The sequence below is a fragment of the Lichenostomus cassidix genome, chromosome 14 (assembly GCF_008360975.1).
Source record: "Lichenostomus cassidix isolate B80296 chromosome 14, HeHo_3.0, whole genome shotgun sequence".
Lineage (NCBI taxonomy): Eukaryota > Metazoa > Chordata > Aves > Passeriformes > Meliphagidae > Lichenostomus > Lichenostomus cassidix.
Genome location: NC_139495.1, coordinates 9738911 through 9762336, shown reverse-complemented (window position 1 = coordinate 9762336; position 23426 = coordinate 9738911). Strand labels below are relative to the sequence as shown.

The following is a 23426-nucleotide window of genomic DNA, read 5'->3' as shown; positions in this document are numbered from 1 at the left end:
GAAGTAGATGCATTGACACCAAAAGTGAAGCCAGGAACATGCTAAATATTTTCACCAATATTTTATAGCTCCTACTTAAGCACATGTTCTATGGTTTTTCAAACTTCACTTTGTGGATTTTCTTGTAAAATAATTTTAAACTAGCATGGAAGTTCTCAGGTGTGACAATAGTCATCTTCTAAATGTCTCAATTCTTTATTAGTATATCAATACCAATGATACCTGCAACTTTAAACACAACGCTTATTTTTAAGATTAGTTTTAATAGAAGCTATTGCCTTTAGAATATGGCTCAGTTTAACAGCAACAGCTCAGGCCTAAAAGATTAGTTATATTAAAGACCAATACTGGTTAAGCTCCTTTAAGTCAATACAGTGGAGTTAATTATTACTAAAGTTTGGAAGCCTTATGATTATGATTTAGAATTAGTTTGAAAGAACAATAAAACAGATGGGATGTGAAGGTTACCAGGTACTTTGAACTGCAGTTCAATTCCCCATGGCCAATCAGAGAGAGAGTATTGCAAGTTTTATTTAGTCTTGAGCAAAGGTGTCACTCTTCACAGTACCCTGGGGTTTGGGAGGAAAGCGGATACAGAATGTGAATGACCTCACACACAGGGAAAGCGTGTGGTGATTTGTGCTGGGTTTAGGAATCAAGAATCTATTAGGACAAGAAATAAAGACAAGAAGAAAGAAGATAAAATAGTGACTGAAATAGTTCACCAATCAAGAGATCGCGCTACATGTGCAAAGAACAAGGCAGGATTGACATGGGTTTAGAAGCCAACAGTGTTAAATTATGAACATGAAGATTTTAAATGTATGCTTTTTAATTAAAAAAATAATAAAAAAAATAAAAATCAACCAGATCAAGTCCAACAGCCCCTTACCTTTTTTGACAAAACATAACTGGCAGGCCTGTCTTAGCTCATGTGTGCCTTCCAGTGGGTTCCTCCCCGCCAGGGCTGGAGATACAGGTATATTAGCAGTTGTACTGCTAAAAACATTGGAAAAGTCATTTCTAGTTTGGCCTGCAATTCCCATGTAATTTTCGGACCCAAACAAACTACTAGGACCATTTATCTGTTGAAAGAAAACATATTTTACTTGATACATATAATTTATTTATCTACAATTAAAACTTAACCAACAGAAATTTTTCTTCAAAGCCATAATATAAATACCAACTTAAAACACACACCTGAGAAGAGACATGGAGATTTTACAAAGGCCACAAACACAGCACAAACTAAGCATAAAACAAGAGCCAACCAGGTACAGGCAAAACAGCAGCCTCTGTCAGGCTAATTATTACTCCCTCCTGGCTCCTAAGGATGCAATCCTTCATGCCACTCTGCCCACATAATCAATACCAGCAGCATGACTGAAAATGCACAGCATGACTGCAATACAGAGACCAGACAGATTCTCAGACACAAGGTGGCATCTGCTCTGTTCCTGAATCAGGACAGCTCTACAGGATTCCTAGCATTTGGTACTCAGATCATAAGGGATTTTAGATTGATTATTTTACAATTCAACAGTATTTTACAGGAAGTTCCCCAGAATGGAAAAACGGTTGTCACAGTAGTCAAAATTTGCATACATAAAACAACCCTGTAAATTTTTTGTGTTACTGTTCCTGTGAGTTCCTTTACAACCATTTTCCAATACAGAACCCACTTTTAATGCCAGAAATGCTATTTTAAAAGAAAAATATAAACTTCAGCTGTAAAAATTCAGATCTGTGTAAAGCCTCCAAGGTGTTAACATTTGAACTAACATGAACAAACACATGAAAAATACGTACAAACAATGGGGAATTATTGCTGCTAAGTGTTGGTGTTCCATCTCTAGAAGCTGAACTTGAGACATCTAAAGGAATAAAAAGATGTTTTAATTATATGAGTTCCCCAGAACATCCCATGCAAAAAATAATTTATCATTCCTGAGAAATATCAGGTTTGTGTTTTTTTGACAAACACCAAAGTTTGTTTGTTTGCTACAAGAAGTTTTTTTTAATCATGTAAAAGCCCTTTGTAAACATCTGGGCTGAAAAGTTATTAGGCAATCATCTTCAAAATAACCATCCAGTTACCACCAGCAGTAGCTTCACAGCCAGATACTGAAGCAACATGAAGGTACTTGTGCAGTGTAAAAAGGATAGAAGATAAGCAATATGTGACTATGAAAAAATGAGGAAAGAAGGGTAAGAGGATTCTTCAATTTTTGATTTTATTTTGCAAATTTGGCTTTGTTCTGAAGACAGCATGGTCCTGTAACACTGGTAATTAAAGAGAAACTCTATTTTATCTTTTGTAGTTTGTTATTTATATCTTGTTATTTCACATACCTGATTTCACTACATAATTATAGCCTGTATAGCTTGAATCCAAACATGTAATACTGGTATCTCCTCAGAGTACACAGTTATATTACCCTTTTAGAATTCTTGTTTATTGCCAAATCATGACAAATGGTTTAAGCTGTATGATGAAGTTTGTTTAAAAAAAAAAATTGATGGAATATTGTTTCTCCTTTAAACTTATTCACCTGAAACAAATACATTTACATAATAGATGCAGAAAATCTAAACAGAGGGAGCTTGGAGCATGCTTCTGCAGACCCCAAGGAAACAAAAGCTTTATTTTTGAATTCTTGCATACAACCAACACTCAAAAACTATTAGCACAGACCAAATGTTATGCGTTAAATATTACTGAATAGCTATGAAAATTAATTTATTAAAAAGAAAAGCCACTCAGCTAATGCAGAACTCTCATGATCATAAAAGGTTAAATATTAAGACTAATTTCTTACCTCTTTTTGGGTCACTGATTGAAAAGGTGCTTAATGGTGAACAAAAGTTTTCCAGCGAAGAAGCCAAAGGCTGTGAAAAGATTTCTGAAAGAGAAGCTGAAGGAACAAATCCTGCAGTAACTGGCAGTGTCCCCAACAAAGAGGCAGAGAAAGGTACACTAGGAGCTACACTTCCTGCAGGGATAGGTCCTCTGGCTCCTGTGGTTTGCTGGAAAAAAAGAGAATTTAAAGAATGTTCACACCAAGAAAGAAAGACCTCAAGAACATAATCTACCACAGCCTTTCTTTTAGTAAAGTTTCTGCACAGAGCTACAGTAACCAAACCCTAAATAATGCCCTAGGTGCAAGGCATTATCCATTGGCCAAACACTTTAAAGGTTCAGTTACCAAACACTTACTAAATTAGCAATAGGTTTGGATTTTTTTTATCACTCGGATCATAGCTGAATTTCCAAACCATGTTAAAAACATAGACAACAAGGAAGAGTAGGAAGAGTCAGATATTAACAGTATTTGGTTCTAAATAAAGAGAACATAATTCAAACTGTAGTACAGCAAAGAGGTGAGAGCTAGCTTTGAAGCAAATCCCCAGATCAAATCAAATGATAACATGTTCCACAAAGGCCAGGTCACATTCTTTCCTCCCATGAAAAATAACATAACCTTCTGTACACTTTTGTTAAGGACATACCAAGTGGAGGGAGTTTTGCCTCCCCTCTTCCTGCCATCCCAAGAAACTCCCTCCTTGTCTGGAGGTTGACCAAGTAGGTCTGCACAGAGTCTGCTCAATGGGAAACTCCACGTTCCCCAGGTCACCAGTCTACAATTCACTCAGGCCAGCTGTACAACTCACTCAGTTCTACACTCCAAAAGACTGCAGCCTATCTTGGAAGACTGCATTTCCTCCTGGCTTTCACTATGGCAAACTTCCTTGGGTGTCTTAAAACTTTCTCAATTTCTGAAATATTTTCTAAAACACAAAGTGCATGAAATAGAAAATTAGAAGCCCAAGTGTTTTTTATTTAAAGATTTACAACTGTATCCAGAGCTGAATGAGGAATTAAAATCACTACTAATTGAAGAACTGAATATGCCACAGCCTCATTTAACACTGCAATACTAATGCAGTACAAAATAAATATTGCAAATGACTGGCAGAGCCACAGCAGGAAGTTAGTAACGTCGGTAAAAAGTTCAGATATCTCTGCTTATCAATCAGAGCTCTCATTGTGACTAACAGCTGAGGAACACTGGAGGCTTCACAGTCTGTTCTAGGTCCGGAATAATGGTGGAAGTAGGAACAACAATTCATATAACTAAATTTCTCCAAAATCTCTTCTAAAAATCTAAGAAGTCAGACTCATGATAGCCTATTGCTGTTCAGCCAGGTGCTGGACCTGGATAAAGCTCTGATTGCATACATACTAGAGAGCACCCTAGAAGGTCACAGCTCAAGTATTAGTCTCCTGCAAAGCTTTTTGCTCATGTTTAACTATAGTTCCTATAGCTACAGGGTGAGCATTCCGACACACTCTCCAGGTTCTAAGGGGGTTTATTTGCACAAAAAACCCCACACTAGCCCAGACTTCAAATGTCCAATTCACTTTTCACAACACTTCCTTTAAGTAGTACTGGGAGTAGCACAACATTATTTCTGTAGTAGTCCTGCTATCTTTACAGCCACATTTACAAGAATCTGCACCTGAAATAAAAAAATCAACCTATGTACAAATACAGCTCAATCTAACTAGGAAGGGTAACACACACTTCACCACTAGCCCACTTGATAAAAATATGAGATTCCATTCATGAAGAGTGTCTTTTGAGAAAGAAAACAGACAAAAAAGTCTTACCATTACACTTTCATCTGGATCAGGCACAGAATCAAGTAACTCATCAAGTTCTTCTCCAATAATTATATCTCCATCTCCACAATCTAAACATGCTTCAGGCATAGAGAAAGAAACATTCCCTCCATTTGCCAACACTGCAGAAGGCAAAGGAACCTTTTCCATCTGAAGAGGCATAACAGTAGGTAAAGATGGTACAGGTACTGGTGACACTTTAGACACTTCAGAAACAAAGTTTGATGAAGAAGCAGCAGAAACCATCTCTTGTTTCTGGTCAGATAAATCTGAAATAGGTAAGATGGGAATGACTGGAACCTTTGTTCAGAGATGGGAGGAGTTCTTGCATAACTTTTACCCTGACTGTGGAGGGTGAGCGAGTGAAGAAATGTGAAGAATGTTTAAGCAAAACCACATTAAATGTTTTCAGCTTCCATCAGCTTCCAAATCATGTGGACCTTTATCTCAGTGTTTATTTATTACTCAAGCTAAAACAGATAGAAGTTATAGACCTGATACTTTACTAAATCTTTGGCATATTCGCTGCTCCCTATTTTTCAAGTTAAAGAGAACAGCATGAGGACATGATCAATACAGGAGCAATTACAATCATAACAACTTGAGGAGACTGAAAGGAAATTTGCTCAGTCACTTTAATATGCTGTTTTACAGATAAACAGATCAGACTTTTTAGCACAGTACTTTCAAATGACAGGATGAATTTTCTTCCGAATTTTCCTAGCAAATACAGTGAGATATGCATGGCATATCTAGCTCCCTAGCATTAGTAATGTAACACAACAAGACTTACCTAACTCAATATCTTCTACAGAAGAACTCTGTAATTGAGAAAAAAAAAACAAAAACAAACCTCTCAGCACTTTCCACAAGAGCCATTAAAAATTTTCAATTACCTATTTATGGACAAAGAATGTAAGCCCTCTCAAATTCAGGTTTTATAAAATCTAAAACTTATGAAGTTTAAGGTAATTTAAAGATCAAGTTATTTTTTAGATAAAGCAACCATTTGCAGACTGAAACTCACTCATAGTATCACTAAAATTTGCACCCAGACAACTAAAGTGAGACTGATACTGCAGGGAATGAAAGAGTCTAAATGGTATGTTAAATGAGCTGTTCCTACATGTCCTCGTGCATTTACAGCTAAATTGTCTCTATGCCTGTGAAAGAAGTCTGTAAGACAAACATGAACTCCACTACTGCTATTCAGACACATTACAAAGAGCAAGATAAATGCCAGTTCAGCTGCTAATGAAGATCAAATTTGGACAAACACATACAGTAAATGGGGTTTTACCCCAGCACCCTTCATTTTGATAACTGTCAACTAAAGAAAATAAAAAATAAACCCATTAAATTTGCTCTTGCCTTATGACATGAAAAATAAATATATGCATTGCACTGGATTTAATGTTTTAGCTAACATTTATTCTACAAAGAGAACTTGAATGATAATCTTATGTCTTAGTCTGCCACAAGTGTACAGCAAAACTGAACATAAAGATCAGCAAAACCCTAAAATCCCAAATAACAGCCTCTAATATAAAGTGTCAGTTGCACCATTTTCTCTTCATCATCATGAAATTATGAAACAATTATTCCCTGCAATTTACAGTCAGCTTGCACTTGGAACATGTAAAACCTTACCTGAGTTGATACATCACTAGAAACTGAATTTGAGGAGGGTGGCTACAAAGAAAAGATACTTTCATTAAATACAAATTTGACATCAAGACAGGGAAAGCTTACTGTAAAATGTTAAAATCTTACCTTTGCTCTTACATATGCTTTCCTTATTTTTAACCCTAGTTTTTGAGCTAGTTCTTGGGTAAGCTTAATCACACTTTCATCCTAAAAGACATAAATAAAATTTCATCATTTACATGTACTGTCATCAAGCAAAAAGACACCTGTTTATATCTCAGTCTGCATTCTGCAAGATTCCTATATGCTGACAGAAAGTGGACAGTATCCTTCTCCATTTATTTGGATTTAAAATACTGTAAAGACTTTGCAACACCAGAGAAATCCAGAGTTTTTTGTTGGGTGGTTTTTTTGAGTTTTTTTTTGTGGGTGGGTGGTTTTTGTTTGTTTATTTGAGGAACACATTTGTTCTTTGAGGGGATGGGGGCTTATTTTTTTATGTTTTGTTTTTACACAACTTGAGGGCCACATTCCTGATTACCATATGAGCTACTACATGACACTGATGAATATTTAATAAGAAATCTGGGGTTTGGGAAGAATTGCATCCTACAATTAGTAAAGCTGAGTTAAAAACGTCATCATATTTCCCTCTGTCATACAATTATACTGTCTACCCATTTGAATTATTTTAAGATTTAGTATTCAGATCATGTCCTACAGCTAGAAAAAGCTATTTATAAAACTTATATAAAAGCATATTAACCTTAAGCAAAAACATTCGGAGCTGGAGGTGCAAAGTGAAGATCCAAAGTCCAAAGTTACACATTCAGATAAACTGTTTTGGAAACACAAGTGAAACCTTCTCTCTATCAAGAGGCAAACCTACGCCCAACACTTCCTCTGGTCACCTCACTGTAGTTTTAATGCAGAAAGGTGAAAAAGCAGCAAGTCAGTGTTCTGTCCTGTGATCAGTCTATTTTGAGCAAAGCATGTACAGATTCCATCAGCATTTAAGTTCAAATTAGGAATGAATTTCTGAAGTGAAACCTCTAAGTCATCCTCACTCACAGCATTTTAGTTTGCACTGTGAAAGGTCTCAGTGAACCAAATTGGTTTTGGATGTAACTAAAGCCCTGCAGGAATGCACTTGATACACTGCAGCTCTTAAAAATCCCAAACAAATAAAACAAAAAAAATCACAACCCAACCACACAACCAATTATAGAAACCAGATCATCAGGAGCAGCATTTCACTCTACGGATCATCTTCTACTACACCACACACTGCCTGCTAACACAGACAGAGCCCAAAATCAGGGGTGCACAGCAAGTGATTTACATGGAGGACAATGCACTGCTAAGAATGTTACTAAACACTTGGAAAGCTAAAATACAGTTATCAAAAGAATAAATGTACATTATAATTACAGTGGGGTTCTCTACATGCCATAGAGAATTCAAAAAAATTAATTCATTGGTTCTAGTGCTTATTGCAAACATTCACAGCACTTGACCCCTGCTGCATTTCTTCTGCTGAAAGTTAACACAACAAACTCAGCTTGGGGACTAATTTCTGCCCTCAGTCTGCACTTTCACAAGAAAAAATAATGCTTAGAGGAATAACAAAGATTTTATTGCATTAAAAAACCCTAAACCAGAAGAAACCACTTTGGTCTTGATATATGTTTCAATACTTTAAAAATAATCACCACTATACAATCTACCCACCTGTGGCACAGCAAGAGAACATTTTGCTACAGCATCATAAGCCTTTTTATACCTTCCCAGTTCATTCAAAGCTTTTGCTTTCCGATAGAGAGCTCTGAAATTGTTTTCATTCAATCTCAGTGCTATCTCACAATCTTCTAGAACTTTTTCATACAATCCCTAGGAGAAAAAATAAAAAAAAGATACTAAACAGAACTATTATCGTGGAAGTAGTGAATTTGAACTGTATTAGACAAAGATATTTAAACACTTTCAAACATTCACCAAGGCCACTGTACACTGCATTTGAGTTTTGCAAAGTCACCAAATTAGGCAACTGAAAACAAGCAGGATCATCATAATGTAAAATCCAGTAACAGTTACAAAGAAAATTTAGCTTTTTCACAAGAGCCATCTTGTTTCACAAAGAAAGCAGCCGACTCAGTGCAGTCAGCAGTGTAAATGGATAAAAATACTGTTCCATCAAATTCCAAGCCTAGTATGACTTTTATGTTAATTCTGGTGTTAGCAACTAAAAATACCTTGATTATACTTGTAAAAAGATTTTAACGAATGTGCCAAAGTGATGATTTGAAACATGTCAATCCTCAAACTACCATCAAGAGCTTTTCACTCACTAGACTTTGTGTCTTCATACCCTGTTTGCACCCTGCTCTGGAGAAATCCTAGTTTAAACAGCAGCTTACCATATTTGAAAAACACGCGATCCTGTTCACATGCAGCTTCTCTAAAACATCATCAGAAACATGGATTTCTTCAGAATTAGCATAATCAGCTATGTTTATAGCTTCTGTATAATGACTCAGTGATCCTCTCCAATCACCTTCTCGATATACATCATTTCCTTCATGAAAAAGATTTCTAACAAGATCTCGTATAAATAACTGGAACAAAGAACAGAAAAACTCATCAACAGCAGTTTTTTCTTTATCCTCCATATTTAAAAAAAATTAAGTAGAAAATTTATACTTGTAACTTCATGGAATTAGAGTGAAATGCAAAACTTTTGTCTACTTTAGTATTTTTCTTCTGACATTTTTCCAAGACAGCCTCAAAGATGTATTTATATGTTCCATATACTCTTTCAGCAAGCAGCAGCCATAGCAACTGGCAAAGTAGGAAAACGCAAAAGCTGCTTTTGCAAAAAGGGTTTTTTCATCAAAATGTGAATGACTGCATTTTTATCTAATATGTTCCAAAATCCAATGAAACCACCTACCACTAGAAAAAGAGCTAAAGAGTCGGAAAAAAAGCCACAATTATGCAAAATCATAACACATACAGAAACAAAATACATTCTGTAAGTTTATGTGACTGAAATCCTTTTATTGTGCTACTCTGAACTTTACTCAGAATAGCGCATTGTTTTATTCAATTAAGGCCCCAAATTTATCCCCAACACCAGCAGAGAAAGACTTCATCTGAACTGCTGTATGAATAAATTCAGGACACCCAAATATCTGAATACCTGTATCATACCTGTAGTAGTAGTACCTGCCCAGTTCCAATATTGAGACTTTTAAAATCACCATTCATACTATAACATTACCTAAATGATGACTAAAACCAAGAGTCACTGTAATAACATAGGCCTACGTTAAAAACCCTTCTGGAAATTAAAAAAGTAATTTCATTACCTCATATTGTTCTTGCGTCCCTGGATAGGGCAAAGTAGATCTAGAAAAAAATTACAAACTTCACTTATTATACATCTTGCTAAAAAGAGAATCACACTGAGGAATGCTAGCTCTTAGTAAAAGCAGCCTTGCTTCCTGCAACAGGCAAATAAATCTCTGATGTTTGCCCACAGCCTGCACTGAACAAGGAAGAGTGCTGTAGATGAGTTTTGATTTAAAAACTGTGCTTTCTTATTACTAATGACTCATTTTAAGTTACATAGTGAGTCTGAACTCTGCTGTTCAAGATGTAATAAGGTTTTGAATGATTTGAGAGTTTTAGACATCAATGTTGTTTGTTTAAAAGCAATTTCCTTCCTCTCCTCCACTGTGCAGAACCATATTGTAGATGAGGAGAACTGCAATCTTCTTGAAAGTATTATAAAATGACAAATTATCTGTCAAAAAGCACATCAATTTTAATTAAATCACACCAACTACAGGAATTTTAAGAGTTCTTTTGTATGACATGGAATAGAGATGTTCTCTAGCATGGAAGAGGTATTCTACCTTTTCAGGAAGAAAAACTGGAATTCTTTTCCATACAGATTAATGGAGATTCTGTTTTTAAATAATTTTAAAATTGAATGGAGGGTTTTGGTTGGGTTTTTTTTCTTTTTTTTGTGGTGGTGGGGGTTTTTGTCAGGTTGGTAGGGTTTTTGCTTTGTTTTTGTTTTCAAAGAATGCCTTATATGAGCAGTGAACTAGTATGAAATTTCAAAATTATTTTAAGACAACCAGGATATTCAAAAGAGTATGGCATTGACCCACATGAAAATTACTTAGATGGTTTCTCAGTGGTTTAAATTTTAGCTCCAGAGAGTTAAAACAGGTAGTGGTAAGCAAACCCATCCCTTTCAGTAGCAGCCCAGTATTAGGTGTTGCTATTATTAAGGTGGATTTTCAGGCTAGCAACATTTTCTACCCACAAAAAAAAAAAGATTAAATGCTGATTTTCCTCAAAGGCAGAAAAGGAACAACCTCTCACCTTCAATTTACTCTGTTTAAGCACAAAGAGGAGTTCTATCTTTTCTTTAAAGCTGCTCCCTATTTCGCATGTTAGTGCTAGCAAATATTCTGAGGAAAATCACAGAAGGACCTTCCCAGAGCTATCCATCTCCATATATATAAATATATATATATACACACATGTGAATGAGCATACAAGAATAAAAACCACAAAATCATACTCTATAAACTGGAGTCCTTTCTTAATGTCCTGTTGTCTAGTGCTTCTCTCTTCCGACACATTGGACATGTTATCCTGAACATCCACTTTTCGGATATGCCACTCCTCAAAAAGGAAGAGAGATAAATGGCTGTTACAATATGTATCAGTTTGCATTTGGACCAGAAGGATCCACTCTCACACCAACACCAAGTCCATTGTGCAAAGGTGATTCTGCACCTTTGAGAGCTTGAGAGATCACTGCACAAACTCCTGACACAACTGAAGTGCCACAGCGACAGAAGGAGAAGCCCGAGGTCACAACCAACACCCCCTCTGTCAGCACCCAGTTACACAACATTTCTGCAGAAAACCTTGCTTCCAATTTCTCATTTATCTTTTCTTTCCACTTCCTCCAGATGATGCAGAGTCCTGTTTGTGTAACTACACCAAGCTACAAGCCCAGCTTTTCATGCACTACTGCTAGACTGAGCTGAAGTTCCACACTGTCCCCTTTCAATAGCTTTACACTTACTTGCTTGTTGAAGTAGAAATAAACTCAAGATCCTGGTATACTTATTAATAAAACCCAAACTGATAAGAAAGCTATCATGAAGTCTAGTCCTAGAGCATCTCATCATCCCCCAAACACTAAGGTGTAATTAGAAGCAAACACTACTGCTTGATTAATATCTACCAGCTGGCCAAGATGAAAACCTTGGACACTTCACCAGTAGGAAAGACACCGACTTCACTTGAAAAACTGAATTACTTCAATGTAATTCCACATCATCAGCTTGACATTTTAATTTAATTTATCTCAATCTGTGATTTTTTTGTGTCTTCAATTTACTGAATATACAATACTCAAGTTAAGCTAAAATTATCAGTATAACCTTCAATATAAGGCTATTTGAAGTGTGCTGTCACAACTGTACATGGTTATGCCCAATTGCGATGCAAGAATACAACTTATTTTTACAAAAAAAAGATCAATAGGCCAAAGTTTTATTCTGAAAATACTCAAGTTCAGAAAAAGGCTTTTAGCTAGAGGAAATGCTTATGTTTTTTGAAGAAAATTACTTTTTGTAGGAATTTATAGCTTAAAAAAAATTTGAACTACATGCAGTACATTTCTGTGAGCATGAAACTAAGTTTAAAACAGCCAGTATTTTGTGCCAGGTTGCCATTTCACATCAGTGGCAGAAGAATGAAAACAAAGTGAAATGAAAAACAAACCAACCCCCTGCAAACTCCACAAAATCCTAGCTGAGGACAGAAACAGGCTGCAGAAGATACCCTACTTTCTCTGAATGACTTGAAATAAGGAAACAAACTGAAGAATTTTAAGCTCTGATAATGTTTACAAACCTTTTCAAAACCCCTTAAATGAATGTATGAAGTTTAGACTACTTCAAGTCATTATGAGTTAGTCCTATTATAATACATTCCTAAAATGAGCATTAAAAAAAAGAGGAATTTTCTTAAGGTCACTAAACAAATTATTGGAAGCATTCCAAGGTCCCCATTTCATCTCACTTCCCACTGTGATCTCTCGTAAGAGCAAGCTTTATAAAAACCATGAAAATAAAACTCAGACTTTACATAAATATCATGGACAGCTGTGATAGTTCACCAACACGAATTTCTCAGAAATTGCTTGCTTGCGTATATAAATAGCCCTCAGTAATCTACTCTTCAGAGAGGAAGTAACTGTTTTTCATGTCATTTTATGCATCACCTTTTCTTCCCTAAGTTAATGATACATATTGTGCTTTTGGCATCTATATTAAAGACTTTTATTATATTATAAAGGTTTTTATAAATAACAGCATATCTATGAAGAAATCAAAACGTAAATGCCTAAAGGGCATTTTACTGGGCATCTGAATAGTTTTTATTTACTCGCCCATGGATTAGGTTTTAGAATTCAAATGAAGTCTTGTAAGAATCAGAAATTCTCACACTAACTAAAGAAAGCAGGAATATTAGCACATGCTTTCCCACAGAAGTAAGCTTTGGAAAACACATTTTAGTCCTGTGAATTAACAACTGACAGTGTAATACCATGCCACACAAGGGTCTTGCATATGCCATGATGTGGGCAAATATTAAAATCAGCTTTACTAATTTTAAGAAATTCCAATATTCCACCTCAACTTGCAAAGATATGAAAAAAGTCCAACACAGTAACACCTGCATTTATTTATCACCTCTAACATAAACATCTAAGAATGATATATTGAGCTTGAGGATGTGCAGACTCAGTTTCTCCACAACAATAAAGTTAATGGAAATGTTACAAAATGGGATCACATATATAAGAATAGCTAGCAAGTCATGAACATATGTGAGTGCTGAAATTTATTATTCAAAACAGTTTTCTATTTTTTTCCTACTCAATTGCATCCACAAGATATTCAGGCAAAAATTATCTCTTCTTAAAATACTTTGACAATCAAATTGCTCCAATATCTGATGATTTTGCAGAGAATTTAAAACTGCTTCAGATGGCACCTGTAATAGTACCTCTTCCACTCAAATTTTCCTCAGATCCTCTGGAGCAACAAGAAACACGTTAGACTGAATTACATCCAAGGCAAACAACAATCATGTCTTGCCTTTTAATGTCATCCATCCACTTTCCAAGATAAAATCTCCACCAATATAGCAACACCCCTTTTCCTCCATTTACAGGGACAGAATTTAAAGAAAAATAAACGTAGGCTCCTACATACATTTCATCAAGTCTAAATGTTGTTTTGTTGCTTGAATTTTTACAAGAAAAGTAAAGCCTGTTGTTTTACTCTCTGTGCAATTCACTGAGAGAAACAAGCTACAGAAAAAAAATAGTATGTGAGCTGAAGAAAAAAGCAGACTAATGTATCACTAATTAACATCACAGGCAGAACTGACTGTTGCATTAAACGCAGTATTTCTACACCTGCTGCTATGAGATCAATATAAGCTCAATTTACTAAATGTTGTAAAGAAAAAAAAGCTGCCTAAACACAAACATTTAAAAGAACCATTTATCCTGTTTTATCTTTATCACAGGCTTTAACTCATCCTGTTTTCCAGAAGCAGAAGCCAAGTGACAGAAAGTACCCTGCCAGGAGCCAGTGACACCTTTTCTGACAGATGTTGGTCCATTTATACAAACAGGAGCTATGAAGGACAACAGGTTTGTGCCAGTGCAGGCAGACAGGAACATCTCCACTTCTCTCATACACAGCCACTTATAACTCTTACGGGTTATTTGCTTTTCTTCCAGCATATGGCAAGACAGTTTTCTTCTTTTCTGTATTTTAGCATTGCCGAGGCATTTAAGATTCATTTTAAAGGACATTCCCAATATCTAGTATGTGTCACGTGCCATATTCAGGTACAAGGGCTTTGAATACAACTGCTAGACTATCTTTACAAAACAATTTTCTGGAAAAAAAGCAAATAAATTAATACAGAATGTAGAGAATTGAGTTTTTCTGTAGAAGGAATAAAAGCCTTGACTATTGTAAAAAGGAAGGTCATGCTGTGTAAAACTTTGGAGAGTTGAGCCTTTCCATTTCTAAACTGCAGGACCAGAGAGCAACTATCTCCAGTTTGCCATGCACACAAGTTCCCCCAGTTGAAAATTCAGTCCCAAAGGACAGGGAACTGGGCAGGACTGATCCTTTCTCTTTTTGCACGTTGCTTATTTGGAGATGAATGGAGAATACTGTGAAAATGCATATAATTTGGGGGCCAGAACTATCCCCCCTGGGAATTAATAACCTTCAGCTGACCAAGTAATTCTGTTATTGTTTGTTATAGACATTCGTGGCTCTGGCTATTATAAATATTTCAAGTAAGTATTCTCTCTACCTTCAGGTCTAAATGCTGAAAACAACTGGAAGTCAGTGGTCCTTGCTGCACTTCCCTCTCCAGAGAGCTAAAACTTAAAAGCAAGTACAGCATATAGACATGTTCTTTTAAATTACAGGAGCACATCCTCTTGACATGTATCTCCAAGTTCACCATTAACACAATTACTGGGTTACAGAAATCTCAAATTGGACCTCTGTACAGTACAAAGCACATCAAAATTTTATCATTATTGTGGTTGATAGATCTCTACCAGCCTCGGTGGTTCAACTGACTTACCAAGTAAAATCACACCAAGGGAAGAGACCCCTTCTGTATTCTAGCATCAGCCTCCTCCCCTTCAACTCAGTCAGAAATTAACCCATCATCTACACCACCATATGGCAAAACTTTGGTCAGAAGCTGTGAAACCAGAAGACTGAGTATAAAACACCACCAAAAACAGTTCACCAGTGTTTCCATATAGGAAAACTGTACTCCAGAGGAGAGAAGTTACACCTATAATAAAGGGAACACCGGAAAGAGAAGAGCAAGACTCAGAACAGCAGGAGTGAATACATGACTAAGAGGCAAGCAGTATAAATCCCTTTCACCTACAAGAAGCAAAAGCCTCTCTCTGCTGCTACCTCTCACACCACTAACAACAGCAACAAGCATAACACATTCAGGCATTTGGATCCAAAAGCTACACACGCGTAATTCCCACCCCAGGGGCACAAGAAAGCAGAGCTCTGCCTCGACAGAGCCAAGTGAGAAGTGGCACTCGTGCAGCTACACCAAAACCACTTCCTTGAGAGATGCCACCAGCACAAACATCTCCATTACCCCCAGCTCCAACCCAGCCAAGGATCCAACTGGACATCGAGCACATGCCATCAGAGAATAAGCCTGACCCAAAGCAGACTTGTCAAAGCTATTTATTGCTCTACCCAACCATCTGACAGATTAAAAGCATAATTACAGATAATAAACTACAGCGCAAATCAAAGCATGCCTTACAGAGATTGTAAACTGCTCATCAGACTTGGACTGGCATCAAAATAAGGAAGTGAAAATAGAAATCTTACTACAAGATCTGTATAGAATAAATATGTTCCTCAGACAGCAAAAGCACAAAAGATTTTATGCTCATGTTCACACATCATTGAGCTGTTATATGAGACATTTCAAAAATGTAAGATGCTGGGGGAGGAACAGGAAAAGCATTACACAGCACACATTTCAATACTTCCAAGTCAACTCCCCTGCTTAATCTAATGCTTCTGGCCACAATCACAGAATTCTGTTATGTCAGCTCAAAAAAACCACCTGTAACACAGACATAACTCAGATCCACTTTTTATTTCTGAAAAGTGAACTTGACCGTTGTAAAAATGAAGTATCTGAATAAAATTAAATAGAATATATAGCAGCAATTTAAGCTCTACTCATTACCCACTCTTTACTTACCTTCGGTATTTAGTTGCATCTCCTCCCATTTGTTTCCTAACCACAAAATAATAAGATACTGCTCAAGATTTACTTTCTACTTTCACGGCTTTGCTACTTTTTTTTTTTTAAATCCACGTAAGAAACAGGAGAGAACAAAGACGCTTTGTGAAGTCACTGCATTTCCCCAGGAAATTAAGAAGTGGGGCTGGAAGACTTCGGTTTATGATTCTCAGATATTTCAGTAAAGAACAGATCCAAAAACCTAACTGAAGGAGGAGTATCTTACCAATAAATCCAGAATTATCAACAGGATTGACACCAAGATAAACTCTGACACTCGATTTTGATGACTGCAATCGCCAATATTTGAGTTTCGATGTTGGTTTTGGTTCTGGGGTTGGTTTGGGGTTTTTTTCCCACTTCCTGTAAGACAGTTCTGACTCTCCGTACCAAAGCACTGAGCGCTGCCGCCCGGAGCTGCCCGGGCACACGGCAGGCACGGCGGACAGGACCTTCCCCGGGCCGGAGGAACGACACCGCGCACTTGTCAGCACCGAGAGCCCCAGGAACGTCCCGGGGGGCCGCGAGCGAAGGACGAGCCCCGGCCCGGCCACTGTCAGCGCTCCAGGCTCTCCGGGTTTGCTCGAGTCCCGGCGCAACAGGAGAGCTCCCACCCTGCCGGTCCGGCTGCCCTCAGCGCGCCGCGCCCGCCGCCGCCTTTGTTCGGCCGAGCGGTTCCGGCAGCCGCCGAGAGCCCTCCGGCCCGGCCCGGCCCCTGCTCCGGCGGCACCGACAGCGGCCGGCCGGGAGGGGACACACGGCCACCCCCGGGAGCGGCGCGGCGACCCCGCAGCTCCGCCTCGGCGGGGAGCGGCGGCGCCGAGAGCCGTCGGGAGGGACGGGCGGGACCGGCTCCCCGCTCCCGGGGCGGAGTAGAACGGCAGCGGGGCCGGCCGCGTCTGGGCACTCGTCCCTCGGGCGGAGGGAGCCGCGGGGGCACCGGGATGCGGTGTGTCCGTCCCTCCCCCCGCCCGTACCTGCTGTGAGGCCGCGGGAGCGCAGCGGGAGGCGGGGCCGGCGGGACGGGCGCGACGGCGGCGACGGCGATAACGACACCGAGAGCGGCGGCAGCGCCTCCTCCGCGCCGCCCGCGAAGCGCCGCCGCCCCCGCGCGCCCCCTGCTGCCGGGAGGCCGCGGGCACAGCCCGGGGGCGGCCTGACCCGAGCTCGAGCAGTGCGGGCTTCCCATTGGCTCGCCACCATTGTTTTGGGAATCGCTGCTTCCGATTGGTGGCGGCTGGTTAGCGCTCAGCTGCTGAATGGCTGGCTGCCTGTGGCCCCGCCCCCGCGCGCCTTTCCCCTCAGCGGGCCGGAGCCCCCCGGCCGCTCCGTGGCCGTGTGTGAGCTGTGCTGTGTGACCGGTTGTACAGACAGCGGCACGACCGAGCCCGGGGCAGCCACCGCTCAGGGCCGCCGCTCCGGGCAGCGGGACGCTGCGGCCCTTTAAGGCTCCGGGTGGTTCTCCCGGAAGCCGCCTGACGTGGGCAGCTCGCGGGATTACTCTCGCCCAATGACGTCACTCCCGGCGGAGGGCCGCTGCGCGTGCGCCGGAGGGCGCAGCTGGGGGCGCGCCTCGCGCCGTGCGCGCGCCCCGGTGCGCTCAGGGCTGTGAGGCGGGACGGGAGCGCGCGTGAGCCCGGGGAGCCGAGCCCGGGGGGCCGAGCCCGGGGGGCCGAGCCCGGGGGGCCGAGCGCTGGGGGCCGAGCCCGGGGGGCCGAGCGCTGGGGGCCGAGCCCGGGGGGCCGAGCGCTGGGGGCCGAGCCCGGGGGGCCGAGCGCTGGGGCTCCTCGTGTCGGAACTCTCAGAATGCCAACAATTGTGCCCAGGCCCAAGGGGCGTTGCGCCGTCGTTCCTCTAAGCCGCGGCCGTGGCCAGTGTGATCAGCGGCAGGTCATGACCAACGTGGTGAAGGGTCTGGAGGGGAAGTCATTTGAGGAGTGCCGGGGGTCACTTGGTTTGTTCGGCCTGGAGGAGACTGAAGTCACACATCACTGTGCTCTTGCACCCTTCTCACGAGGGCCCCTGGAAGGGCAGATCCTGATCTCTGCTGTCGTGACCAATGACAGGACTCAAGGGAATGGCCTGAAGTTGTCAGGGGAGCTTTAGGCTGGATATTAGGGAAAGGTTCTTCCCCAGAGGGTGGTCAGACACTGAACAGACTCCCCAGGGAAGTGATAACAGCACCAAGCCTGGCAGAGTTCAAGAAGCATTTGGACAAGGCTCTCAAATCAGGAACACGGTGGGATTCTTGGGGATGTCCTGTGCAGGGCCAGGAGTTCGAGTCAGTGGTCTTTGTGGGTCCTTTACAACTGCGGATTTTCTAATTCTTTCCTTTTTTCAGCAGCATTAATGATGGCAATGTCAATAGTGCAGTTGACCAGACTTGTACAGATGCCCCCACAAATACTGTGGTGACTGATGTGACCTGTATGGTAGGACTGCATAAAAAAAGCTTTGGAAGTTTCAACCAGAATAGTATGAAGATTAAACTACCATTAATCAAGTCTGGAAGGGATGCAGCCAATTAGTAGCCCATCAAATGAAGTTATGCTGATGGAAAATTCCTTGACCTGGTGAGGCTTAAAACATTAATTATTAATAAATTAATGTATTAAACATTCCAGTCTAATTTCCCTAGAAGGACAGTGTCTAAATTGTTGAAGCTTTGCCTTGAGGCTTTTCCCAGTCCCAAAGGGTGACTTACCTCCATCTGATCTCAGCCCTGTCATTCTTGAGGCTAAGTGTGTGAATTCAATCACACCAGATATTAAACAGTGCTTAAGTGTATAGTATGGCATTTAACAGATCCCTAAGACTCAGTGTGAAATTAAGCCTTTGCTTACTGCAGGATCTAAAGGGGCATGAGAGAATAAAAGATCATGCATAGAACAACATTTATATAAATGGATCATAAACCATGAAATCGACCATAAAAATGGTAAGAAGGCTTATCCAATTCCAAATTACAATTGTTTGAACACTAAGCAGCTTAAGAAAGCAAGCAGTATGAACATTCTCATCCAGAGCAACAAACCACTGGTGAGGTAAAATCTTTTGGCTGGTAGTAGTATGATGAAAATATTAATCTTAGCTGTTAATCCTTTTGATCTATAGGTATTACATAAATCATGTTGCTGATTTTTCCAAGCCTGCTGTTAGGATTTCCTGCATATTATTCACCTGGAGAAAATGACCTGTTGGGAATTTCTGACTACTTTGGGAATACTTCAGATATAATAAGGACTGCAAATGTGAGCCTGAAAATCGCGCCAGGTAAAGCTGAATTACTAAAATGTCTATCCAAATACCCTGCCTTTCAAACTGTTAGAAAACAGAGTAAATGTTGGGTTAAAATTAGGAGGTTATTGAACAAACTCCTGATTTTAGAAGTTACATTCCTATAAAATCTGAAATTAGATTATGAAACAAAACAAGCAAAGGGACTTCTCTTGAACTCTAAACAAACTTTTGGAGAGGAGACTAAACCCGTCTGACCTTCTGTAATTCAAATATTATAAAGTAAATTCCTTTGGAACCCATATTTATTATGTGCTCACTGATCAAGAGGATTACATGGGTGTGAATGATAGTTCCGGATGAGTGGAAGATGCTTGTTTTTTCAGTCTATTCCTTCATCTGCAGCATCTGAAGTCCTTATCATGCAAGACCTTCTGATATGAGGATCACAGTTCACTGGAATTTCTGATGTGAATAAGTTATTTATGGGTGGAGATAATTTGAGGAATGTACTCCTTTCAAAACTGTTTTGATTTTGGTGTTTTGATTTTTTTTTTTACATTTTAATCAAGTTCTTGATCTTTCCCAGACTCAGAATTCCATAATAATATACGGATGATGACATTTCTCTCTTTCCTCACACAGTGGTTATGGAATACATGGTCATTCCAACGCTGCATGTGTTATGGGAAGGAAAAAAATTCTCCTTGAATAATTAAAACATGAAAATTCAATTTTTTTTTTTCTTTTACATCTGTAAAAAGAGTCAGTTGTGGTCACACATGAATTTATGTTATAATGTAACAGTAGTTATAACTACTACCCAAGGAAATATTCCACAACAAAGAATGCATACATTCTATAAATATTTCACCAAAACAGAGCTTTATCCAAACAAGAGTATGAAAAGGAGAATTCCTTTGGTGAAGGCATGCTTGGGAATCTTGACCTGAATTAACCAAACTGAAACGCTTAAGCCATACTAGAACTTTATCAGAAACCTGCAAAATTAAACTGAACTAAATTAGAGTATGAACAATTCCCTTCCAAAGTGATTTAACCAAAATACTGCTCTTTATTCAAAGTAATCATATATAGATTAAATATAGTCTAATGGAATGCATTCTAAAAGTCAATTTGCAGTTGGTGGCTATTGTTCAGTTTGCTGCCACTACATGACACCCCTGTTTTGCTTAGGATGCCCAGAGGTGAATGAGCTTTACTCTGCCCAGAACAGGATGATCTATGGCACATTCTTGTAACTGGCCAGCATATATGGAGGAAGACTCTCACCAAAGGTATTGCCAGTGTTAGGTTTTGTTTCTGCTTTTTTGTTGGTAGTGATGGATTCTTAATATCTCTGTGATACAGCATTGAGTATTGCATGCAAGTTATGCTCTTTGTGGTATTTTATTTGTTCTGTCATGTGCATACCATGCTTTTGAAAACCCTGACCTCTGCATCTCTGAAAGAGCAAAAGCTTTTCCTTTTTAAATGCTAATGAAATTGTACATTATAATTTCCAGCACTTACCAGTCAAATTATGGGTTTGAGTCTTGAAAATAAGATGATTTTTAGTTCAGCAGCAACTACATCAGTCTGTATGTTTTTTTAATCCATGCAAGAAAAAATATCCTGTAATAGACAACACTTGCCTCTGTATGAATGAAGAGGTTGTGGTGGTTTTTTTTTCCTTTTATGCTTATTCATTCTTAAGCATATATATGTTATAACTTGGTTACCCTGGGACGTGAGCTAAACAATGTATCAATATCTTCCAACTACACAAATGGGATGTTGCAAAGCTGTGTTTGTGACTTGTCACTTTAACAACTGTTAAAGTTCAAGTGCCTTTTGCCTGCCATTCTTGCCCTGGCACAGACGTGGTTTCTGCTATTGCTGGGAGATGGGCCGTGGTGGAGGGGAGCAGAGTATTTGACAACAGCCACAGGGCAAGTTAAACTGTAACTTTCATGGTATGAGCCCGATGTTACCTATGAACTTTTCGTTTCCTTGGGAAAGTATTTAGCATTTCTAAAATTAATTTAAGATTTCTGCCATGTTAAAATTTTGTTGGAATTGGTGGAGGGCAGTGAACACCTGTGGGCTTTTACAACAGATAGTATCTTGGACTGGTTTCAATGTCTCAATCGTAATCCGCAAAAATTAAACTCTCGTTAGCAGCCATTCCTTACCGCCTCGCCACGGATTACCTCTCTCGATCCACGGGGAATTTCGCTGCCACGGGCCAGCAGGGGGAGCGAGTCCCTCCCGGGGAAGTCTGACCCTGCCCACGACAGGTGGGAAACGAGGGTTCCTCTGGGCTGGAAGGGGTGACGTTAGAAAGGATCGCTCCAATTAAAAAAAAAAAAAAAGTCAACCGTTTCAGTGCAATGTTTGAGCACACGGAAACCAGACATACTAAGCGGGGCTAAGCTGGATTGTGTTCCTGCCAGCCACCACCAGGAGCATTAGCTTCAGACCTCAGGATGGCCTCAGAGGAGAGTCATGAGTAAAATATGATGCATTGTGATGAAGTCATGGATGACTGATCTAATGAGGATGTGAACAAAAAACACCCAAAACCATTTTTCAAATGGGTGACTGGTTAGAGATCTTCTGTTAGCCAGAAGAAAAGAAAAAGTGGAGGTGGGATAGTGCCGGTCTCTGCATTTAACCTTCTCTTAAGGGTGCTAACCATTATCATGGGCAGGGGGGAGATGGATCCAGGATTTTTTCCCCAGCTAGCTTTCCTCCCTGAGGTATCTAAGTTACTCAAACCTCTCAGTACATTTGGCAACAAATCAAACTGCACTATCTCACTTTGGCAAGGGGAAGGATAAGAGACAGAATCGTTAGGCTGTGGGTGGTGTTACAGCTTAGACTGTCTCCTGATGGTGTCACACAGACTGTAACAGGTAAAGTGGCAAAACTGAAGCCATTCCTGAAAGTGTTTCTGGAGCAAATACCCAAACCCTCTCTTCAAGCACACTGTTCCAAAAATGTAGTCATTAATTTTTTAATCATTACAATCAAGGTGCCTAGCTAAGATAGCCTTCCTAAGCATTAATTGTCCAAAGTATGTAAAAATTTGCAAATAAAGCTATTTTGCTAGACTACAATATTTAAGATTGGTTTGCAGAGCCACACACACACACAGAGCTTTCAAAATGTGTTTTAGAAATGAAATGGAAGATTCTGTATTAATTCAAACAAGGAATACTAAAGAGTAAATAAGTATGAGAGGCTGATGAAAGTTCTGTTCTGCTGGCTCTCAGTAGGTTAACTAGAGCTTTCCATCTACTGAGCCTTGACACTGCATACTGTTAAGATCTGTGGATTTTTTAAGGTGCTTACCATTTGCTTAGGAGAGTCATACATTTGCAAAATTTCTTACAATCAGACAAATGGTTTTGTGTGGACATAAAGGCTGTATTTCAATAGGAATCATCTATACATTGCTTCAATTCTTGATTTAGCAATATCCCAGCTCATTATAGGTAATTTTGGCCAGGGTAATGAGCAGTCACAAGTTCAGATAGTTCTATGGGCAGTTCCCACTTCATGTTCAGTGAGCTAAGGACCCTTTCTGAAAGTGCAGGATCTGTCTTGAAAAATGAAATACTGCTGTATTTCAAGATACTTCAGGGATTCAAGGAAAGCACATAATGAAGTTTTCAGTTTGTCAACTCTTCTTTCTGAGATGCTTGTCATTTTGTTAATATTATGTTATTTTTTACAGTTTCTCTAAAAAAATAGTAGAACTTTTCCTACCATTTAAAAATAATCTTTTTCTTCCTTATTATTTATTGTGGTTAGGAATTATTAAATTCGGCAATCTATGTCCTATGATATTGGATTATTTTATTCTATTCCATTTTCTCAGAAGTGTGGTCTTATTTGTATGTAATAAACAGGCTTTGAA

At 39.5% G+C, this 23426-nt stretch overlaps 2 protein-coding genes across 4 annotated transcripts in view; one reads left to right on the top strand and one right to left on the bottom strand.

The window, feature by feature from the left end:
- Positions 1 to 17374, bottom strand: part of ZC3H7A (zinc finger CCCH-type containing 7A) — a 26580-nt gene extending 9206 nt beyond the window's left edge. The window contains exons 1-12 of one of the 2 annotated variants that reach the window (XM_085074827.1): positions 17242 to 17374; positions 10932 to 11035; positions 9703 to 9742; positions 8752 to 8949; positions 8066 to 8224; positions 6461 to 6541; positions 6338 to 6379; positions 5481 to 5508; positions 4676 to 4956; positions 2823 to 3030; positions 1813 to 1877; positions 893 to 1085 (exon numbers count right to left, since the gene is read on the bottom strand). In XM_085074827.1, coding sequence (XP_084930953.1) covers positions 893 to 1085; positions 1813 to 1877; positions 2823 to 3030; positions 4676 to 4956; positions 5481 to 5508; positions 6338 to 6379; positions 6461 to 6541; positions 8066 to 8224; positions 8752 to 8949; positions 9703 to 9742; positions 10932 to 10999 — 1363 coding nt within the window. In that variant the 5' untranslated portion in view covers positions 11000 to 11035; positions 17242 to 17374. Of the gene's footprint in view, positions 1 to 892; positions 1086 to 1812; positions 1878 to 2822; positions 3031 to 4675; positions 4957 to 5480; positions 5509 to 6337; positions 6380 to 6460; positions 6542 to 8065; positions 8225 to 8751; positions 8950 to 9702; positions 9743 to 10931; positions 11036 to 16490; positions 16623 to 17241 lie in introns of those variants that run through there. The other variant, XM_085074826.1, reaches the window with a different exon arrangement.
- Positions 16581 to 23426, top strand: LOC146430833 (uncharacterized). 2 transcript variants are annotated; one of them, XM_085074836.1, is made up of 4 exons: positions 16581 to 17744; positions 19379 to 19537; positions 20699 to 20799; positions 21683 to 23426. In XM_085074836.1, exon 1 carries the CDS (start codon positions 16581 to 16583, stop codon positions 17709 to 17711), a length of 1131 nt encoding a protein of 376 aa, XP_084930962.1. In that variant the 3' UTR covers positions 17712 to 17744; positions 19379 to 19537; positions 20699 to 20799; positions 21683 to 23426. The 2 variants fall into 2 exon arrangements, with proteins under 2 accessions (XP_084930962.1, XP_084930961.1); XM_085074835.1 differs by having other exon boundaries at positions 20699 to 23426.